At 42.1% G+C, this 22,057-nt stretch overlaps 1 protein-coding gene across 1 annotated transcript in view; it reads left to right on the plus strand.

Moving 5' to 3' along the window:
* LOC125893947 (thrombospondin type-1 domain-containing protein 7A) overlaps positions 1-22,057 on the plus strand; it is a 239,557-nt gene that overhangs the window by 78,521 nt on the left and 138,979 nt on the right. The window contains exons 3-4 of the mRNA XM_049584960.1: positions 6,958-7,206; positions 8,320-8,504. Coding sequence (XP_049440917.1) covers positions 6,958-7,206; positions 8,320-8,504 — 434 coding nt within the window. The remainder of the gene's footprint in view (positions 1-6,957; positions 7,207-8,319; positions 8,505-22,057) is intronic.

The raw sequence follows: 22,057 nt of genomic DNA on the forward strand, positions 1-22,057 counted from the left end.
ATGCAGATTGGGGACTAGGTTAATTGGTGACTCTAAATTGTCCATAGGTGTGAATGTGAGCGTGAATGGTTGTCTGTCTCTATGTGTCAGCCCTGCGATAGTCTGGCGACCTGTCCAGGGTGTACCCTGCCTCTCGCCCGATGTAGCTGGGATAGGCTCCAGCCCCCCCGCAACCCTCAAGAGGATGAAGCGGTTAGAAGATGAATGAATGAATGAATGATATTATATGACATTATAGTATTACAAGAGCCATTTTGTACTGTTGTATTGTTGTATCGCACATATCCTACAAAACAGCTCACAAAATAAAAGTTAACAAATAATGTGTATTCAAGATAATATTCTTAGAAAAATAAATCTTAAGAAAACATGCCTGATAATTATAATTACATTTTTATTGGATGAATGCAATTACATTAAATGACAATAATTTTAATAAGTTCAACTGACTAGTATTTCTGGTGCAGACTGGCGAGGGTCGCAACATCTATTTAAGTAGTCCACTAATCTCTCGAATCTCGATGAAAAAAACAAGCTTGAAAGAAGCAGTCAGAGCAGAATAAAAGATAGAACAACTCAGTCATTTTGAACAGTATTATGTAAAAGATCATTACCTGAATAGGTCATTATATTAGGCCTTCAGTGAGCACTTCTATCCAAAATTCATGCTCCTGCTATATTAACTTCCACCAGTTATACTGTTGGTAAACTCATGTGGGATCTAACCTCTCACCCTTACATTATTATTGCTACGAGCTACAAAGTCACCGCTCCGACTGGAAATAAGAAACATCAATTGACTCTCAATTCCTTCTCATTTCTCAGCAGAAGTCTCTGCCTAAAACGCACATCAAACATTTTACTTCCAATAAATGACTGCAGCAGCACAGACCGCCACATCTGAAATGATGACACCATCAGCATAAACCTTTACAGTAGGTTTTCAGAAACAAGAGTCAGGCAAGGACTAAATAATTGGCGATATCACTCATTAACCACGTCACGTATCTGTGAAGGAGGGGAAAGTTATGCTTTGTCAAGGAAGTGTTTTAAATCTGGGTGTTAAAACCACTTCCCCACTGGTTGGAGACACACTCTGCCCAGATTTAGAAAAGATTTACATGCATCCATCTCTCAAAAACACATCCATAATCATCCTCCTCCTAGGTATATTTACACTAGTGAACATGAAAGTAGCCACACACGGTTTCTTTTTTCTGCTTTCTGTTGTAATTGCAGCTGAAGTGACACCGAAATGATGCTGAAATTCGTCGGTTTTCCGGCTGTTTGATTGAAGCGACAGGACGAAAGCTGCTCCAGCAATTTTAACTCATGCGGTCGTGCCAGAAGACATAACATGCTGTTTACTGTTTATCTGATTTGTGTGGGTGGTAGAGCAGTGATCTGTGCAGAGTATGAGGCCCATCAGTGCAAGTCATTCATGTGTTTGTGTCAGTCTATAGATAGTTAAATACCTAGCTGAACTGCCATTATTCTGGCTCAGGGTTAGGCAACCTGCAGCACAGCTCCACATGTGGCTCTTTATCCCCTCTACAGTGACTGTTATTTTTCAACATTTTTATTTTCATACATCATAGTTCTAGGCTTAAAGTGATTTTACATTCTCCAATGGTAAAAATGTATAGGCTACACACCAGTTAAAATATGTTTTAATATTTCTTCAACTAAATTGTTTGTCATACATGTATGACCTGGCGCCTTTTCCTCTAAATTTTGCCAAACCTCAGTGGCGGTGGCTCATCTTGAGTCTCCCGCGCTAGGCTATCTTTGGATTCCAAATCCAAAAAAGGAAAATTAGAAGTTAATCGTGTGTGGAAAGATTTTTTTGGTGTCATCGCCAACGCTGCGAAGTTAGTAGCAAAGAATCATGACTAGCCCACTGCAGAGGAGCCACCTTGTGGTAAAAGATATTAATGACTGCTCATTTGGAGCCTTTAGAAATTTAGATACCTTCATTAACAGGCTAAAATATGCTTTGCAGCTCCATACAGAACTTTTTTCCCCATTTTTTTTTAGCCAAAACTGTCTCTTTTAATAGTAAAGGTTGCCAACCCCTGTTCTAGCTTAACTACTAAAGAGGGGGCTGAGCCAGAAGGCAAGACTCTCCATTTACTGGTCTATGTACATCCCAACCCTCACCTGTGGTCCTGAGATTTTATTAGTGACCAAAAGAATGAGAATGCAGTTACAAGCAGTCAATAAATGAGTTTCCTCCGAAAGGTGGTAGGGCTCAGCCTCAGAGATAGGGTGAGGAGCTCAGACATCTTGAGATAGCTCGGAGTAGAGCCGTTGCTCCTTCACATCGAAAGGGGTCAGTTGATGTGATTCAGGCATCTGATTAGGATCCTCCTGGGCACCTCCTGTTAGTGGTTTTCTTGGCATGTCCAAGTGGTAGGAGGCTCCGGAGCAGACCCAGAACATGTCTGAGGGATTATATATATCATCTGGCCTTGGAACGCCTCAGAAGCCCCGAGGGGGAGCTGGAAAGTGTTGCTGGGGAGAGGGACGTCTGGAATACCTTGCTCAGCCCCTGTTTCCCCCATGAAACAGCCCAGGATAAGTTTATGAGAAATGGATGGATGGGTAGTCAAGAAAAAAAAAATCAAAACTTGGCATCCGAGTATCGTTAAAACATTTCCATGCAAAATATTGCAATACTAACTTGTGTTTATATTTCTACTCCGACCCCCCTCAGAGAAAGTGGCCAATATGGCCGTCAGGATCAGAGGACCATCACTCTGTCATGATGTGAATGTTAAGGGATTAAATACTGTACAGTTTATATTAGCACATTAATGTACAGTGTCTTAATGTGGAACTAAATGTAGTTAAGGAAGACAGCTGCTCCCAGAGCTAACATAACATTAGCTATTCTGTCTGACTCAACAGCGAAGGAAACAATCCAGCGTTCTTTTATGTCACATGAATAAAATTAGTGCTCACTAGGGAAACGTCAGTGTTTTCCAAGAAGAGAAAAATGTGTCTTGTAGACTCCGATGTCTTGTCGAAGAAGCCAGATCACAAGGATTGACACCCACAGATAAACAAGAGTTCAGATTTTTTATGCTAACACTGACCGTAGACTCGCGGATGTAAGCTAGCTTTATAGGTTGGTACAACTTGTATTTTAGATAGGAGAAGCTGACATCATTCAGCATCACCAAACAAGGTAAAGTTATTGACATATTATTGTATACATGTTTGCAGATACCTGCCATGGGCAGCAGGGTAGCCGCGGGGTTATGTCACTGTCAGGCTAACAGATTGCTCCGTGTCTTCAGCTGCCTTCAATCTTTGCCTTTGGTTTCTTTTTGTCTTAATTGTGCAAGTTTAGTGGCCACAAAAACCGTGTGATCCTTTTAGGAATTCGCCGTCATTGTTCGGACAAGCTGGCAAATCTCTAGCTGCTGTCCACTTTTCACACCGTTGTTATGTTGATGGCTATTAAAAAAAAATCAAGTGGTAGTCAGTGAATTCAGCTTCTTGTCACAGTATTTATTTCTGTTATCCTTAAAACCCGCTGATGTCTGTGTTAGATAACTGGAACGTAATCAGCGATTCTTCTAAAGAGCTATTTCTGTGGCTCTATCATCTCTGTTTCTGTTCCTCGACTGACAGTAACTGAAAATGTCATCGCTGTTCCCTAGAAACTTGGATTTGGGGCTTTCACAAGGTCCTCTGATCTCAAAGAAAGAATCAGTGACAATGTCAGTAGAGCAAGTCATATCTGTCACATGCCACTGTACTCTAAGATTTGATCAATTATGTACTAAATCTGTTCATTAATGCTTTGTTGGCGCAGAGCTCACAGTAGTGACTGGGATCAAATATTTCAAAGGAACCGTGAAAACAACTCACATGCCCTTAGGAGCATAAATATTAATCCTTGACTTGTTTATTTCTTGTCCTGAAATATTCATAGTTGTTTTTGCCACTTTCGTAAAAAGTGGAACAAACTTCCCAGTGAAGCAGTAACCCAGTCGTATCCTAGCCAGACGCTCGCTGAACATCTTGCTCGCTTCATTTCCAATTTTGTTTGATGAACATCTGTCATTGGGCCTTTACTTTCTCCATAGTCCTCGCCCCGTCCCAAACATGCCGCTTCCTTATAACTCAGTCTTCTGCTTGTTAATCAAGCTTGACCTTTATAGTTTCTCTGCTGTGCTGCTTAGGGGGTGTATGAAATTACGTCACTGCATTTAATAATGAGGGTCCCACATGGTGATATAACTTTGCTTCTCCTCTCCTTCTTTCCTTTAAATTGTAAAAAAAAGACCCTTTCTAATCACTTGACCCACATAGAATTATGTTTTTAGACCATTTCCTTGGCACGCTGTTTTGATGAATGCAGTTCAAGTAATGAGTGCACGAGTGTTAAAATATGGAAACTTTGCGACTGCTTTTATTTTGTGTGAAAGCCCTTGGAGTCCATTGTTGCAGGCTGCTGTGTGTAAAACCTACAGACTTAAAAATGAACATTTTCAGACATCATCTTACTTATTTAAATAGAGAATGATTGTGTCCTCATTCTGTCTGAATGACTGAGATGAAGAAATAATGACTTCTTTTTTGCAACTTTGAAAATCTCCCAAAAAAACGCTCGGGCATGCACACAACAAACGGGAGAAGACTCAAAGGATCCAGCTGCAGCGAAAATGGGTCATTGGCTGCATTAGGGGCTTTTTAAAACACAAGAAGTTCCATCGGAGACAGGAAATCGAGCCATCACCCTGGGTGCATCACACTCACTGTTTAAATTCCTCATTGTTTCCCTCTGATGCAAAATCAGCCGGCACACCAAGTGTGTTTGGCAGAAAAACAAAACTAAGATTTTTCACAGTGTCGCTTCTGTACCACTTCAAAGACTGCAGAGGTGTTTTAATCTGCAAAGACACAGGAGTTTAAAAGAAAGGGGTAAAAAAAACACAGCTCATGCTCAGCTCATACATTTGCTCATTTATACCAAAAGTCTGAGTTGCTGGAGGTGAAGTGTGGTGGCAACGTCTAAATGAGAGGTTTCTAAATGAAGCAGAGCTGTAATTAGCACTAATAGCTCGTCAGCTGCAACGCCTCAAGGGGAAAGACAACCAGACTGAGTAGCAGAAAGCAGTCGGCTTTAGTTAGAACAAATTTCTAATGATTCGGAAGAGGCCCAAAGAGAGCACGGGTTATTCATTACATCTTAATGCCATTTAGATGATCAAAAGATGTGTGTGAGCGATTGATCAGAGGTTGTTTTGGTTGTCTTAACACTTAGGGATACACACACCACGCCACACCACTCCTGTTTTACTCCTAATGTAAAACTGATTATGCTGTGTGTATGCTAATGAGAGTAGCTAATGACAAACTGTGACACCAGTCAAGGGCAGAGGCTTTAAAGGGAAGCTATGCTCACCACTTGCAGTGTCACATATCTCTAGCTCTGACATGTTCAAAGGCCGTAAACCATGGCTTTAAGGCATCTTGGCACAATGACATTTAAATTGTAGAGAGAGGTAACTAAAAGATTTAACATCACCGTAATGAGGCGTCAGTGAGCTGCACACTGATTCTGTTTAACATAAATATACTCTGTGACCAGTTCATGCTATGGAGTAACAGACAGATAAAAGGATCCACAGTTGGAGAGATGTGACGCTTATTTACTGTTTGTTGAGTTTTGTTACTTAGTACAGGTCAGTCTGTGAAAAATGAATTGTCTGATTTATCAAATGCTTAGCTTCTTAGATATCCATATGTGCTGCTTTTCTCCCAGGAGAACGAGTTATGGGGGGTGTGACAGATGGTCATAGACACACTATCACGAGGGTTGGGCGGCACGGTGATGCAGTGGTTAGCATTGCTGCCTCACAGCAAGAGGGTTCCTGGTGCAAACCCAGGATGGGAGGTTAGAACCCCTGGGTGGTGGAGCCCCTCTGTGTGGAGTTTGCATGTTCTCCCCATGTCAGAGTGAGTTTGCGCTGGCTACTCCAGCTTCCTCCCACAGTCCAAAGACATGCAGGTTAATTGGTAACTCTAAATTGTCCGTAGGTGTGAATGTGAGTGTGAATGGTTGTCTGTCTCTATGTGTCAGCCCTGTGATAGTCTGGTGACCTGTCCAGGGTGAACCCCGCCTCTCGCCCAATGTCAGCTGGGATAGGCTAGGCTTGAGATAGCTGTAGCTGGAGGCATAAAATGTTTTCAGGTTGTCCGTTTGTCCGTCTGTACATACACGTCCCCATTCTTGTAAATGCGTTATCTCATGAACGCCTTGAGAGAATTTCTGATTCAAATTTGGCACAAATGTTCACTTGGACTCAGAGATGAACTGATTAGCTTTTGGTGGTCATAGGTCAAAGGTCAAGGTTACTGTGGCCTTGTCTGTCTCATTCTTGTGAGCCCAATGTGTCAAGAACACCTTGAAGGAATGTCTTCAAGTTTGGCACAAACGTCCACTTGGACTGAAGAATGATTTGACTCGAATTTGGTGGTCAAAGGTCAGTGTGCCCTCACAGTATATGTTTTTGGCCATGACTCAAGAATTCACATGCTAATTATGACAAAACTTCACACAAATGTCTAAAAGGATAAAATGATGAAGTGATGATTTTATATCCAAAAGGTCAAAAGTCAACTTAACTATGACATCATAATTGTCTTGCTTTTTTCTGCCATTATTCAGCATCATATCTCAGGAGCAGAAGGGGAGACATCTGGACAGATACTGAATTGGTGACACTAATCTTAAAACTGTGCTGATTCTTTAAATCTTCTGTGTATGAAGCATTCATATTTTCACAGACGTGGATGTAAACTGTGAGAGAAAGTTGACTGATGGTAATTCTAGTTTACATAAAAGTCTTTCTTTGTGCAGTCTCAGCGCTCCTCTTATTCTGCTCTGATCAATCCAAACCTTCACTCCCTCCTGTTCTTCTCCTCTTTGTCCTTCCCCAGTCTGTGCGGACCAAGAGAATTGCCGCTGACCATCCAGTCCTGCGTCCTCCCCAAGGACTGCCAGGTGACCGACTGGGTCGAGTGGGGCCCCTGCTCCAAAACCTGTGTCGACCCAGAGTCCCCCATAGGCAATCGCACTCGGAGCAGACAGGTTCTTCAGTTCCCTGTGGGCGAAGGCGCAGCGTGCCCGCCGCTGGAGGAGTGGCAGCCGTGTGAACCTCAGGGTGACGGCGTGCCGCCCTGCGCCACGTGAGTTCGACCTGATAACGGGGGAGGGAGGTGGGAAGCACAGTGGGGAGTGAGCAGGGGATTTTTGAATTTGAGTGAAAAGTGTAACAGAGACTCAACAGGCGCTCGTGTTTCACAGGGACACAATTGCATGTTAGGTTGTGATAATATCCTCCTCCTCCAGCGTTGTTTAAGAGCACGCCACAGCACAAAAACCTCTGCAGGGATTCGTTCTGTATTCCATTAAAGCTCAGGCAAAAATACAGTAAATGTCTGGTATTCAACCCGGCCGAGGCTGCGCAAGCTTCCTGTTTGTTTCCCTTTACTCATATCACCAAGCTAATTTATTCTCCTGGGTGGCCCATGGACGTGTGTGTGCGTGTGTGTAGGCGGTAGCATATGGAGATAGATAGGTATAAGCGCTTGGGCTGGTATCAGACATAAAGTAGAGACAAATGTCAGGAAGCTGTGAGGATATTTAAGTCCCACAAACTCTTTCACACACACCGATATTCTAAATCTAGACTCACAGTCACAGATGGCCTTTATTTCCCTCACTTTGATCCTATATTATGTTGACACAGCTATTGCCAAATTCATACTCTCATCCTGGAGCGTGTTTGAGATACATTTCTTTCTTTACCTAGAAATCAAAAACTTAGACCTGAATGTTTGATTCCAGGTTTCCTTTCACAGTTTTTTGTTGTCTGCTGACACTTCTCACTGTCACACCACATCATTACTTTACCACCAGCTGTGGGAACAAGCCTCTAGATTGTAATTATGAAACAAATATCCATCATTAGGTACAAAAAGCTTGTGCCACTTGTGTCTTCGAAAATCTAGTAGTGTGTGTTTTCCTCTTTCAGGTAGATGAATTCTTAAACTGGTGGTTAAATAACAGTTATTAAAGCAAATCTGGTGGCTATGAAATATGTGTATAGTGTATACTTTATACTTCAGTTAACTGAAAAGTGCCGTTTATCATGTTTTCAGAAAAACCAAGACTGAATATGTTGTATCCATGCAACACATCTTGAAGTGCTAAAGTTAGGTCTGCAGGACTGTAAATGTGCTGTACTTTGACACCACGTTACACCCACACAGAAACATGCATGATCTCTTCCTCTGTAGTTACACCTGGAGAAGCACAGAGTGGAGTGACTGCCGGGTTGACTCGTTGCTAAGCCAACAGGACCGTCGGCGTAGCAACCTGACAGGGCTCTGTGGGGGAGGCTTGCAGACCAGGGAAGTTTACTGCGTCCAGGCCAACGCTGAGCTTCTAAAATACCTCAACGACCTCAGAGAAAAGGACAAAGGTAAAAAAAAAACAAAAACAAAAAAAAAACATCAACATTCATTTCCTGAAGATGTTGCTGTTAACTGTCTGCATGGAAAATCTCTGTTAACATCTCCTCATAAAAGACCACATTGAGCCAAAAAAAAACTGACAGCTGCAGTTTTTGCCTGAAACAGCCAGTGTACCAGCTGCACAGACATACGCTGTAGTAAGCTAGCAACCTCTGACTGTGCCTCTGACTGATTTTAAAAAACCAGGAACTCCAGTTTTTTTTCCTCCAGACATCCTCTCTGTTTCTTCCTCTGCACGTTCATTAATGTGAAAGGCTCCAATTTTTCCCTCACGGTGAAACATTTTCAACTTGTGAGGACGCATCTGCACCTCAGTTTGTGCCCTCCAGAGAAAATTTGCATCTGTTCGCAGTGACTAGCTTCTTTGCATTGACTTAATATGCGATCAAACCATCTATAGAATGTGCTTTGTGTTCAGTATGAACTCACATTCGGAGGTAGCATTAGTCTGTGCCATATGGACCATTAGTATAATGTTGAAGCCCCCTGAAAACTTGGCTTCAGATCTTTAGCATTTCCATATATCGCTTGTGGTAAGAAATATGTTTTCAGGGCAACCGTATGGATTTTTTTTTTTTTCTGAGAACATTTTCACATATGTATGAATTATGTTTCAGGAGGCATTAACATGCAGAATCCTTCAACCAGCTGCTTGTTGCTGCAGGATTAATAATCAAGGTTTTGTACAAGGTTTTGAGTGGGAGAGGACAGTCAAGCTTCAGACAGTCTTAAAGGGATAGTTCAGATTTTTTGAAGTAGGGTCGTATGAGGTACTTATCCATAGTCACTGTGTTACCTACAGTAGATGGCGGTCAGCATGCCTCGGATTTGGAAAAGCATGAAGGAGTGCTGCTCCGGAAGTTCAGCAATACTGCTATGCAACACGTATATTAGCCACCTACAAAAATCAATACAAGTTTAAGTGTACACTATATGTAGCACTTTATCTTGCAGTCAGACATCAATTTCCGAAGAGGGAGCTGTTAACAGCCTCAGTTACCCCTCTTGGCAAAGCCACGAGACTCCAATAACAGAAACAGTAATTTTACCTCGTTGAGCAAGAAAGGCTGCTGGTCTATCACTGCCTCAATCAGTTAGGGTGCTTTCAGACCTAGAGTTGTCTTGCTTTGGCCCAAATCAGTGACTAATTTTGTCACAAAGTTGTATAATTCATGTTCTCACGGCAGCATTTACAAGCGCTGCTCCTGATTGGTCAGAATTTCCATGTGGGAAAAATCCAGGAAGTAATCAAAACGCTGACGCAAGATAAATGTGACACTTTCTAATGTCACAATGGAGGGACAACTACGCAGGTTGATTTTAGCGCTGCTCATCGTGGACTATATTGCTGTCATTGTTCATTTTAGTCAAACCATACAGTTTGAAAACGAGGCGCGGCTCCAACTAGAAAACAATGTTTTGATGCATTGGATGTGCTGAATGTGCATATTAAGGCAGTACAGGAGGAGGTGCACATTAATAATCCTCCAGGACTGTAACATGCTCATGTTTAACCCAAACTATGTGTCATGTGACCGCAGATGGTTCGGATCGAGGTTGGAGCACGTTCTCACCACAAACGAACCGCACCAGAGTTTAGTTGTTTTGGGGTGCACCTGAGTGTGATTGCTGTGTTCACACCTGCCCAAATGAACCGCACTTAGGGGGCAACCGAACTTGAGTTTGATTGAACCGAACCAAACAGGACAGGTGTGAAAGCACCCTTAGTTTGTGTTACAAACAAACCGACTGAGGCAGACTGGCTTTGAAGAGAGCGATATAACGGCTTTAGTTCCTTGTTGGAAATAGCTATTTGATGCCAAAGTAAAGCTGTGAAAATATCCTAAATATAGTGTTAAATTTTTGGTGTCTTAAATACATTTTGCTGCTGCCCCCATCCACAGCAGTACATTGCTTAGCTTTCATGTCAGTGCTCCTGTCTGCTTCTCCAAACTGAGAGCATGCTGACTGATTCCTCCTGCAGGCTATACACTGATTACGGATGTGTACCTCAAAAAATCTGAACTTTCCTTTTAACAAAAACTTATTTCTGGAATGTCGCAGATTGGGATTCATAAACCCGTTAAAGAATTCAAAGAAAAATGCTCTCCTTCGCTTTAAATTGCTGCTCAATGACAATATCTAATCCACTCCTTCTGTCTGCCAGTTTTTCCAGGTGTTTTATTTTCAGTCTCTTGTTTTTGGCCTCTGCTCTTTCTCCAATATCTCCACTGTCCTCTGTGATTTTTATATGATTAGTTTGTCACTTGCACTTCTTAGCCGTATTGATCTCAGGAGGCTGGGAATCAACCATCTTCCTTCGATACCGTAACCAGTCAACACTGACATTGCATACGTCAAATCTTACAGCGCACACAGCATAGCCTGAAACAAATCAGTTGAACTCTCAAGTGTAACTCAAATAAATTTGATCAAACGCTGTTACATGACAACTTACATCCTTCAACATCCCACACAGCGTATAAGAACTGCCGTCCCATGGTGGATTTGTAGCAGATAATTGCATATCAAATGCTTGAAACAGACATAAGCCTACATGTTGACTCATGTCCAAATATACAATGACATACAATATCGCATTTACATTAATAGTCACTCTATGTTCTTTTTATCTTCTGTCTTCACATATCCCGCTGTGGCTCCAAGCTCTCTGTTTGAACATTTTAACAGACTTCTTCCCACCGCCATTCTCTCTGCTTTTAAAGTCAAGTTTCTTTCATTACCACACGGCTGGTGGAATTAATCTCAACACAGATGGAGTGGCTGTGACAGTGCACCATGTACAACATCAGTGCAAACAAAGGCCTTAAATACAAAAAGGAAAAACATACAATACACAGCTCCACTAACAATTACAACTAGGCTGACTTTTGTGTATTTATCAGCTGCATGGCTCTGAGGAAGAAGCTCCAGTTAAGGCGTTCTGTCCTGCCTCTTCATGACCTGTGCTGTCTGCCAGAGGGTAGACACTGAAAAAATGGTGAACCGGGTGAAGAGGGTCGTCTGTGATCTTGATTGCTTGTGGGATGGTGCGTTGTGTGTATATAGAGTCCAGCGTGGGGAGTTTGCAGCCTGTAATCTTTCATGCTCTGGTGATAATTCTGTCCATTGTCTTACGTCTCTGCACTGGCAACAGCTGCGGCCAGAGGTATTATGTTTTTGTCCTGAAAAATGCCCTCAAATTTGGCACGAATGCTCACTTGGACTTAAGGATGAATTGTTTAGATTATGGTAGTTAAAGGTCAAGGTCACTGTGGCCTCACGTCTATTTCCTTGTGAACTCGATATATCAGGAACGCCTTGAGGGAATTTTATTACATCTGGCACAAACGATATGGAGATATCTAATATCTAGGGCTGCCCCCGACTAAGAATTTTCATAGTCGACCAATAGTCATCATTTAGGGCCATTAGTCGACTAGTCACCCGCATGTTTATCATATTAATGTAATGATTAAATTATATATTTTGGTGGTTTGAGTTGAAGGTGTGAGAAAGAATAGTATCAGTAACATTGTTAACACTGTGCTACATTACAGAGAAATACAAACCGTACTAATGAACCTTCATTAATATAGGCCTATATTTTATCTACAAGTGCACGTCACACACTGAGCGAGCTGCCTGTTAATGACGCTGTGGGCTAATGGGCATGTAGCTACTTCCATGTTTCAGATGATACGTCATGTTTGTAGTCGACCAATGAAGATGAGTCTACATATCACCTTGGGTTCGTCCTTCACCTTCTCAAAATGATCCCACACTTTGGATTTCCTGCCCGACATGTTATTAACTAGCCTGTGGAATAACCGCAGGTACCAGCCCTGGAAATTAGGGGCCGCCCACATGCCAGGTCTTTATCACACAAATGTCTAATCATGAAGTGATCCAAAAGGTCAAAAGTCAACTTCACTGTGACGTCATAATGCTATGGAAAACTACTTTTCTGGCCATTATTTAAGATGATAACACACCTGTGCGGATTGTACAGATCTTCTGTGCTGCTGGCTGAAAATGTGTCAGAATATTTAGAATTTGTAGCTTCTTTATAGCACCATCCATATTTGAAGCATGTTCACTGTAATGGTTACATATGAGTCTGGACAGACATGGATGTAAACTGTAACTGCGACTTGATTGGTTGGTGGAGAAATACAACCCCAAGGCAGTAATTCAGGTTTATTGTGTGCTTGGATGTGTTTCTATACCAGACAGTAACTGATAGCGGCAGGATGCTGTGGATTATGGCTGTGTAAAGTTGGACCAGTAGAATCTGCCCGACTGTGTTGTGAGTTGTTTCAGGAAATAAAGCCTCTGTTGGGCTTTTAGCATTTGGTGGTTGGCATTGAGGTCCCATTTCAGGTTATTGCTAATGTGTGTGCCAAGAAACTCGCAGGAGTCGGTTATTGTAACTGATTGGCTGTGGACGAGGATCGGTGCTTTTATTGATTGTTTTGTTCTGAAGTCTGTGATCATGTCAGGAGTCTTCTCTCTGCTCAGGACCAGATCATTTTCCCGGCACCCGCTGACCGACTTCTCTACCTCCAGCCTGTAGCCTGACTAAACCAGGAGACATTTAGAGCAAGGATTTGTCTGCTCATGTCCTGCTGTGACTTGTCACTGGTCACAAGTGCAAAGGCCTCCAATTCTGACACTTGTCAAGCCAGCTTAGAGTCAAAGCTGCCCTCTTAAAGAGGGTGTTAAAGACATTAGTCGAGGCTAGGCTTTTGGAGACCAACGGTGCTGATCGCGTGAGAGAGAGTGACAAAGTCTAAGAGGAGGTGAGATGCCTGGTCGCCACTTGTTCTTATCGTGTAGAGATGTTCGTCTCACGCACACAGAGGGCTTGGAGTTCAGTCTGTCCACCCAGGTGGTGTTAAGTGTAAGTTGTAAATGTATGGAGCTATCAGCTGTAAGTAATACCCTAATAATCAGACTAAAATGTCATTTCTTTTTCACGTCATTATGTTCATGTGAGGCAATTTTGCCTTAAGCAGTCATTTGTAATGATAGTAATAACTTTACTTATTCAAAACTTTTACAAATCATTCCAGGAAAAAAAAAACAAGAACACCAAAGACGTAAATAATGAAACTACATTACATCATAAATAAAACAATGACAGTAATTTACCATACATGTTTTAACAGTTGAGGGTAATCTTGAGTATCACTGAGGGGCAATTTGTTGCGCAGCTTGCAGTAATACAGTCATCCTGAAATGAAAAACACTAAGAATTACATAATATTATTCAACAGACAGACAGCAGCCGGGAGCAGCGACCTCTTACACCTACTGGTGCTGTCTCTTGGCAGAATATATCTGTGACCAGATGGAAGCAACCTGAACTCACTGAACAAAGGGTGACTGAGGTCAGCAAGGATTGACTGGGCCTTCTCTGTGACATTGACTTTGTACATGAGGGAGAGGCCATTTAGATTTGTGTCTGCAGGTCTAATGCACATTTTAGAATTTTTTCCTGCCATTTTTCTGTTGCTGCTGCATTTTTGTTGCTCTAGCACAAGAAGGTGACGCCATAATCTTTAATCCTACTTACAGAATTTTGTTTGGCTCAGTTGTTTTTCCAGATAAATAGCCGTCGATGAGGGCAGCACTAGAACAGTTTGACTTGTCCTCCATGGCACCTTATTCGGGAAGAAAATATGTATGGTAGTCACTGGTAAGAGACAAAAAAAAATTTTGACTCGGTTTGAATTGTGCTATGATGTCTGTCAATTTAAAAGATAATTTTTCAAGTCAAAGTAGTCACAGTTTGGTGTAGTACTATTAGGTATAGTGTGAAACCGCTCAGTGAAATACATTCCTCGTCTCATACGTTATACATCACCAACACCAGCCAGCTAGGTCAGTGGTTCCCAACTGGTGGGTTGCGGTCCAAAAGTGGGTCACAGGTCCATTCTGAATGGACCGCAAGTGACTCGTGAAGGTGTCAGGTTTGTATTGAACACACTTTATATTTTGAAGTACAGTGAATTTCCAGCACAGAGCTTTTATTCTGAAGTGCTGTTTCCTGTTGTAGAATTAGTGACGAACGCACAGCTGCTTTACAGAGACAGTAAGTATGACGTTGAATATAATAAACTGTGTGGACCTTGAGCTAGTGACTAATGAGAAATGTGAACCCATGGCAGAACCAGTTGGGAACCACTGAGTGAGGTGATTTAGCGATGCTCCGTGGACAAATGTTAAAATATCTTACCTGAAGTTTTATCCAGCGACACACAGGCATCATAGCTTCAGTGAGAGTCACTCGTTATGACGTCACACATGCGACTTGTGTTGTCTAATTATGTATTTTTACAGTTTTATCACAAACCTCAATTTTCCTGACTTGCAAAATGATCGTTTGAATTGACAAACATCATATGTGTAATTCATGGCACAGCTCAAACAGGATCAAAACATTATATGTCTCTCACTGCTGACTAATGTACGTATTTTTTCTAAAAAAAAAAAAAAAAGGTCCTGTGTTGGTCGACCAGAAAGGGAGGGATTTCGCCATTCCACGGCAATGTCTCTTTCCAGATGTTTTGACCTGGTTACTCGTGATACAGAGACTCTGCTCTCCTGAAAAAGTGAAATCACATTCAGTGCACCAAAAATTTCTTTTCAGAGAACAATTTTTTTCGCTTGAATCTTTAAATATTCTTGAACTAAAAAACAATTTTTGTGACATTGACATGTCAGTTATAGCAGCATAATAAAATAACAAGAGCTAACGAAACAAAACTGGATAAATACACATTTTAACAGCCCTAAGGCTTAGTGTATCTACTGAGTATTATTCCAGTCCAGCATCGTCTTTTTGAGTCTTGTATAGAGTCCATTTTTCCCATTTTCTTTGTTGCCGTGCTTCTTGTAGTCTCAGTATGTGTGTCAGTTTCTCCATTAAAAAGATTTCTTCCACAGTTGTTAGCCATTGGTCCTTCGTTGGTGGTGTTTCTTTACCCCAGTTCTTAAAGTAACTGTTTACAAAGTGGAGATTTAAGCAAAATGCATTGCACCACACAAACTAGTTTTTCTTATATTTCACTCTAACATGCCTCGAATTACAGAACTTTATGCGTTTAACATAAGACTAAAGGACCAGATAATGTCAGCTAGGTCAGCATAATCAAATAGTTCCCACAAAAGAGTAACACCTAGATTTACAAAGCATTGTGAGGTAAATTTAATGCATCTTTTGACCTGTTAAAACCATCAGATAAGACGGTACTGCAGATGTTTTACACATCACTAAAGTATTTGTCTTCTCACTAGAACATATTTCAAGATTTACAACTTTCTACTAGACCTAGCATTGTCACTGCAGGTTAACTGGTGACTCTAAATTGCCGGTAGGTGTGAATGTGAGCATGTCTCTATGTGTCAGTCCTGTGATAGTCTGGTGATCTGTCCAGGGTGTACCCTGCCTCTCGCCCAGTGTCAGCTGGGATAGGCTCCAGCCCCCTGCGAGCCCTAACAGGATAAGCTGTTACGGAAATGAATAAATGAAGATTTATTACAACCCAAGTTTTAAACCAGCTAGTAGTTACTAAGAAAGGACAGAAATAACTACACACAAAAACTATTTGAGAGGTGATGCAACTCAGTTCAGGTGTTTGTTTAGACCTGCAGCTGGAAAGCTCTAATAAACTGCCCGTGAGCTAAATCACTCTTGTGTTACATCAGCCCCAGAATAAACACTTGTTTACGTGACTGTGTTGCAGATTATTACGTTTTATTCTTTTTAATATGTCTTCTTCTTCTTTTAATATTAATCTAAACCTATCTTGACGTTGAATAAATCCTTGATGGATGACTTGTGAGGGGAGAGCTGGCAGTGCATCTGCTTTGCTGAAAGATTGTTTCTCAGACTTTGAATTGATCTCGGGTCCTTTGATTCTCTGTGTATCAGCCCTAATGAACGAATAATGAGTCTGGTAGCCAGGATTAAATCCATCGACAGACTGTGTTCAGACAAAGCAGACTGTATGATAGAAATAAGAACATTTTGTGTGTACACTATGAGACTATATGTCCTTCCTAAGAGATGTAGATGCTAAATAGCGAGTGAGAGCATACAGTCCATGTACCTGCAGTTAAACATGTTGTGGTGCCTATGATCTCTGTTAACGTACAGTTAAAGATTCATATATATAGGCATGCAGAGAGCGGTGTTAGCTGTGCAGGAATGTGTGTGACTTATGTGTGTGAGTGTCTGCACAAACACACACGTACACACATGCACAAAGTTCTTATCTTCTTGGCGCAGGATTTCTTTCCCCTCTGTTGGGGGGTAATCTCCCAGCACACCACAGAGACAGAGATGCAGACAGTGGCTCAGTGAAGTTTGCTGCAACCAGCGCTCTCTTTCTCCCCTCTCTCATGCATAAATATCACCATGCAAAAGGGGAGGAAGATACCCTCAGGCCAAGATCTGGAATCAGCTTACCACCTCCTAAACCTTAACCTTAATCTTTACGGGAGGAGTAGCTCCGATCTGACCCTTGATCTGTATCGCCGCCTAAGTAACGTCATCCGGCGCTTTCTCAGCGAAGGCTGTGTAACTTTGGGTTTGGTTTCTGCTTAGCTGCTGCACCATATGGATCCCTATAGCACCCAACCTCTGTAGGAGTTGACATTTTGGTCACATTTCCCAGTATTTGACAAGAAGGGCCTTTACAGGTGCATTAATACTGCGAGTATCAGAGGGGGCTTATTTAAACTCTCAAGTTCATACTGTCAATGCAGGTTGGAACGATGTCTTTTGAACTCAGATGGCACTAAAATCACAGTGCAAGGAAGTGAAGTTACAAAAGATACAAAACAACTAGTTCTTTTTTTAAAAAAAAGATACACTCCTTTACTTTCTTTCTGAGAATTAGACATGAAAATCGATATCAATGTCATGTCTGTGTGTTAAATGAAGAGCGTGGTTAGCTTAGCTTTGCATAAAGACTAGAGGCAAGGGGAAACAGCTAGCCCGGCTCTGTCAGAACAGAGTTTCAAAGATATGCCTGCCATCATCCTTAAAGCTGTTTTATGTACGCCGTGTGTGTTGTTTGTTCAATCAGTACATGAACAGAAATGTAAGAACAACTATTTCTAACAACTTGTAGAGCTATGTCTTGACCAAGAGAAAGTTTACTCACCCACCTTGTGCCTCTGTGCAGAGTCTCCAGCTACAGCGTGGGCTGCTAGACAGGTTTTGATTTTTGTTTCTGTACAGCCACAGTACTACCAAACCTGGCAACCTCACAAGACTTTGGAGTGCTACACACAGTCAGTTCGCCTGGCTGTTGTTTGCCAAGGCATAGTTAGGGATAGTTTTGATCCTTTGAAGTGGGGTTAGTCAGTGTATCACCCACAGTAGATGTCATTGGCACACCCCCAGTTTTGAGAAGCAGACAGGCATACCACCATGGCAGCTAAACAGTATACTGCTGTGGTTGGGGGCAGCCGCAAAACTTACTAAAACGTAAACTAAACGTACTAGCCAACTAAAAAAATCAGTATCAGTTTAAGTGTACGCTATATTTAGAGTATTTTTACAGCTTTACCTTGCTGTCAGACCAAGATTTCCAACAGGGAAATTAAGCTGTTATATCACTCTCTTTAAAGCCAGACTCCATTAGTAAAAACAGCAATTAAACATTGTTGAACACTGGAGCTGTTGGTCTACAGCTGCCTCAGTCACTGAGTTTATTTGTGTTATTGTGTGACTTTGGCATTTCAAAGTGGTTAATTCAGATTCACCAAAGTCATACAATGAGACAAGCAAACTAACTGATCGAAGCAGCAGTATACGAGCAGCCCTCTTTGTTCAGCAAGCCAAAATTACTGATTTTGTCAATGGAGTCTGGTGGCTTTGACTATGAATGGGGAAAGATGTTCTAGATGACACTAAATGCAGCCCGGGGAATGTTCTGAGTATATGAGTGCATTATCTGTTTCAGCACTGAGAGCACTGCAATAGAATAAAACTAATTTGGGTATAAAAAAGAAAATCAAACATCCTGTGGCTCCACAAAATCAGGCTCCCATTCAGTGTCTATGCAGCAGCTCCAGAATTTATACCCTATGACACTGGTTCCCAACTGGTGGGTTGTAGTCCAAAAATGGATCGCAAGTGACTTGTGTCAAGTTTGTAAAAAAACACACCTTATTTTTAAGTACAGTGAATTTCCGGCACAGAGCTTTTATTTTGAAGTGCTGTTTCCTGTTGTAGTATGAGTCACTAATGGACAGCTACTTGACAGAGACAGCGAACTAGCTTGATGCCATGACCAAATGCAAGTGTGACGTTAAATATATTGAACTGTGTGGACCTCGAACTAAAGACTTCTGTGAAATCTGGACCCAGTGGCTGGACCAGTCGGGAACCACTGATCTAGATGGCACTGAGAGCACCCAGGGGAATGTTCTGAGTATATGGGTACATTTTCTGTGTCAGCACTCTGAACACTACGATAGAATGAAATTATTTGGGTATAAAAAAGAAATCAAACACACTGTGGCTCCACAAAATCAATCTCCCTATCATTGTCTATGGAGCAGCTCCAGATTTTACAGCCTATGACATCATAGGTTTTACACTCACTGCTCTGCTTTCTGGCTTTTAGAGAGAGTAGGTCATGTTTGCAAATATTGATTAAACTTTCCACAGCCATGGAAATACCATATTGGAATTCTTAATGTAGGTGGTGTTCCCCTTCAACAGCTTCCCCGTCAGAAAGGGCTATCCGTGGCAAGGTAAAGCTGAGAAAATATTCTCAGTATAACGTACACTTCAGATGATAATGATTTGGCTAAATACATTCAGTCAGGACCACTTGAGTCAAAGAAAACTTTATTTCCATTTGCAGTATTAAATTTGGCGGTATGGTTCTGTTCTGGGGACTCCCTGCCTAAGGCGGAGAGAGCACACCTCTCTGCCCTTCCACGTGCAAACAGGGAAAGCCTGATGCAGAGAGAGCAAACCTCACTGCCCTTCCATGTGCAGAAAGCCTAAGGCAGGGAGAGCAGCAGCAAAGACCCCCCCGGGAACAGAACAAAGCAGCATCAATGACAAACAGAAATGACACTGATAAGTCAGACACAACATGAAAAGGAGGAGCTGGGGTGGAGGCAGGTTGCAAAGCAGCTTGCAGAGGAAGCAGCAACAGGAGGCAGGCCAGAGCAGTTTAAATAGGGCGCCCTGAATGAGATCTGCCAGTTGGTTGCATAGAAAGGAATCATGTGATCTATCAGCTGACTTCCTTCCATCAATCAGCTGCTCCATCAGTTGATTGACTGCTTTACCAAAATGGAGGCATGCCCACCTCCACCTGCTGTAGCTAACACACTGACTATGCATAAGTTCCTCATATAACCCCACTTCAAAACATCTGAATTGACCCTTTACCACAGAGCGCTATCTATCTTTTCATCTCGATCTGGGATAGAAAACTCAAATGAGTGTGAAATGTTGAACTGTTCCTTTAAATGCCTGGAAAGACCTCACTTAAGTCTGTCACTTTGAAGTTAAAAACAACTGTAATCAGATTTCTTTTGATCCCTCAACACCAAAATCTCCAACTTGATAAGACGTCCCCAAACGTCCATGTGGTTTTTGATCATTAACTGTGGGTCTGATTTGGTCATGTCAGAATAAGTGAAGCACAAAGAAACTTATCTTCCACTGAAGACAGATTTAATCATGTTCTTAAAGCTCTTAATTGTAAACAAGCCTGTGATTCGAGGCCCGGCGCTCCTGCTGTCGCTGTTGCATTAGTCTTTGCCCGTCTCTTGTGTGGTGTTTCCCGTCACTGTCTGTGTTTGTTTGATAGTGCCTCCGTCTCCCCGGTGTGTGCGTAGCTAATAGCGCTATCTCCCCTGTAATTGCAGCGGGTCAGACCCAAAGACAGCAGAAGCCTAGTGTCCCCCCTCTCCTCTCCATCACCTTCCAGATTACAGGTAGGTGTTTTTAGTCACGCTGATAACGAAGCTCCGTACTCTCCCTCTGCTTTATACATCCCAGGTCTCTTCTTATGTCCCCTTTCCCTTTCTCTTCACTCCTCCTCTCATTGTTTCCTCTCCACTGTCCTTGTTTCCTCTCCTCTCCTCTGCCCTTGTTTCCTCTCCTCTATCCTTGTTTCCTCTCCTCTCCTCTGTCCTTGTTTCCTGTCCTCTATCCTTGTTTCCTCTATTCTATTGTTTTTTCCTCTCCTCTATCCTTGTTTCCTGTCCTCTCCTGTCCTCTCCTGTCCTGTCCTCTCCTCTCCTCTCCTCTCCTCTCCTCTCCTCTCCTCTCCTCTCCTCTGCCCTTGTTTCCTCTCCTCTGTCCTTGTTTCCTCTCCTCTCCTCTGTCCTTGTTTCCTGTCCTCTATCCTTGTTTCCTCTATTCTATTGTTTTTTCCTCTCCTTTATCCTTGTTCCCTGTCCTCTCCTCTCCTCTCCTCTCCTCTCCTCACTTCTCCTGTCCTCTCCTGTAATCCAGTTTCCTTTTTTTGCCTCTTTCTTTGTTTCCTTGTTTTTTTCTTCTTCTTTTCTCTATTGTTTCCTTGCCTTTCCTATGTCTTTACTTATTTTTTTGTCTCTCTCCTTCTTCTCTCTTTGATCTTTGTTCCTCTCCTCTCAAAACCTCTCTCCTTGTCCCCACTCCTGTCTTCTACTATATACTTGTTTTCTCTCCTCTCCTCTCCTCTCCTCCAGTTTGCTCTTCTTGCCTCTTCTTGTCTTGTTTCCTTGTTTCTTTCGTTCTTCTTTTTTCTATCATTTCCGTTAATTTCCTTTACGTTCCTTTCCTTTCCTTTTCTCTCCTCTCCTCTGTCTTGCCTTATTTCCTTGTCTCATTTTCTTGCCTCTTCTTTCCTTGTTTCCTTGTTTCTTTCCGTCTTCTTTATTACCCTTTCCTTTCCTTTCCTCTTCTCTCCTCTCCTCTCCTTGCTTCTGTCTTCCCTGTTTTCCTTGTTTTTCTCCTTCTTCTTTATTACCCTATTGTTTCCTTTCCTTTCCTTTCCCTTCTTCTCCCCTCCTCTCCTCTTTCCTTGTCCCCTCACGTCTCCTCTATTCCCGTTTCCTCTCATCTCCTATCCTCTATTCTCGTTACTTTTCCTAACATACGCGTTTTTTCACTTTTTTCTCCTTGTTTCTTCTTATCTCCTCTTTCCTTGTCTCCTCTCCTCACAGCCATTCCTGTCCTTTCTTTTCTCTAGTCTTCCTTTTTCTAGTCTCTCTCTTCTATTCTTTTTTCCTAACCTCTCCTCCTTACCATATTTCTCCTTTCCTCTCTTCTCTTAGCCTTTCCTCTTCCTCTCTCCTAGTTTCATCACCTCTCCTCTTTTTGAACACACCAACAGATCACACAGAAACAGAAAACATGCAGTAATAATAATTCAAACATCTGATTCTTACAACACTTTGAACATTCTCCCCACCACTGTGATGCTTTGGATGTATGATGCCATTAAGTGCACATAACATCCACATTTCAACA

This window comes from Epinephelus fuscoguttatus, linkage group LG8 (assembly GCF_011397635.1).
Source record: "Epinephelus fuscoguttatus linkage group LG8, E.fuscoguttatus.final_Chr_v1".
Lineage (NCBI taxonomy): Eukaryota > Metazoa > Chordata > Actinopteri > Perciformes > Serranidae > Epinephelus > Epinephelus fuscoguttatus.